The sequence below is a fragment of the Cicer arietinum genome, chromosome 1 (assembly GCF_000331145.2).
Source record: "Cicer arietinum cultivar CDC Frontier isolate Library 1 chromosome 1, Cicar.CDCFrontier_v2.0, whole genome shotgun sequence".
NCBI lineage: Eukaryota > Viridiplantae > Streptophyta > Magnoliopsida > Fabales > Fabaceae > Cicer > Cicer arietinum.
Genome location: NC_021160.2, coordinates 22,600,299 through 22,601,631, shown reverse-complemented (window position 1 = coordinate 22,601,631; position 1,333 = coordinate 22,600,299). Strand labels below are relative to the sequence as shown.

General features: G+C 34.6%; 1 protein-coding gene across 1 annotated transcript in view; it reads left to right on the top strand.

Moving 5' to 3' along the window:
- Positions 1 to 804: 804 nt before the first annotated feature.
- The window catches only part of LOC105852794 (uncharacterized), a 5,212-nt gene continuing 4,683 nt past the window's right edge, over positions 805 to 1,333 (top strand). Inside the window, exon 1 of the mRNA XM_073363368.1 lies at positions 805 to 1,258. Within this exon, the coding sequence (XP_073219469.1) occupies positions 805 to 1,258 (454 nt within the window). The remainder of the gene's footprint in view (positions 1,259 to 1,333) is intronic.

Genomic DNA, 1,333 nt, shown 5'->3' with positions numbered 1-1,333 from the left:
CAGAAAGTTTTCAACTCCATCATCAATCTCCTCCAACAAGTCCACAATGCGATCTTCCCTTTAGTGTCTTACATAGTATCAACGAGGAAGATTTAAGTGATTATAGTGAAGAGGATGAAACATACTTCGATGAATCATCTGATAATTCTGTCGATGACATTGATGGTGACGAAGATATGGAAGAAGAAGATCAACCTATTCTACCTGATTTTGATTCACCATCTCACCTGAAGAGCATCAATTTAGATACTCAACGGAAATCAAGTGAATTTGATCACTTGCTCATTAACGAAGTCCCAACAGTAGATGGAACTCTTGCGGTTGGAATGAAGTTTCATAACAAAGATGAATGCGTACATGCAATCAAGCGTTACCATTTAAAACAATCATTGAATTTTGTGGTACAAAAGTCAGATTTAGAAAGGTATGTCATTTATTGTTCAGATCCAAATTGTTTGTTTAGATGCAGAGCTTCAAAATGCAAAAAATGTGAATTGTGGGTTATTGGTAAATTGAATGTATACATGCACAAATTCTGCATTGTCACAAGATCATACGAAGCTCGATTCTAACATGATATGTCAAAGCATAATGCAAGTTGTGAAAGTGGATCCTTCAATCAAAGTGAAGGTAATTGTTGCTCAGATTCGGGCTTTACGTAACTACGCAGTTAGTTATAAAAAGGCATGGATGGGAAAGAATAAAGCGATCGAACAAATTTATGGTAACTGGGAAGAGTCTTACAATCAACTCCCACAATGGTTGTTGGTTATGGAAACGTTTGCTCCATGAACTAAAATAGAAATGGAAATCATCTCAGCTTATCATGAGAATAGTTTGATAAATGGGATAAGGATTTTTCATAGACTATTTTGGGCCTTCGTTCCGTGTATATCTGCGTTTAAATTCTGCAAACCAATAGTACAAGTTGATGGGACTTGGCTGTACGACAAGTACAAAGGAACTTTATTGGTAGCAGTTGCACAGGATAGGAACTCTATTGCTTATGCTATTGTGGAATGTGAGACAAAAAAATGTTGGAGTTTCTTTTTGAGAAATTTGAGAAAATTTGTCACTCCACAGGCCAACATTTGTTTGATTTTCGATAGACATGAATCTATTAAGAGTGCTTATAATAATCCGAATAATGGGTGGCAAGATCCTCCGTCAAAGCATATGTTCTGCGTCCGACATATTGCACAAAATTTTACAAGGGAATTTAAAGACAATGCTTTGAAGAAAAAAGTTATTTCTCTGGGTAATAGTTTCATTCTTAATTTTTATAATTTTCTTAATTTTTAATAATTTTATTCTCAATTTATATAATTGTCTA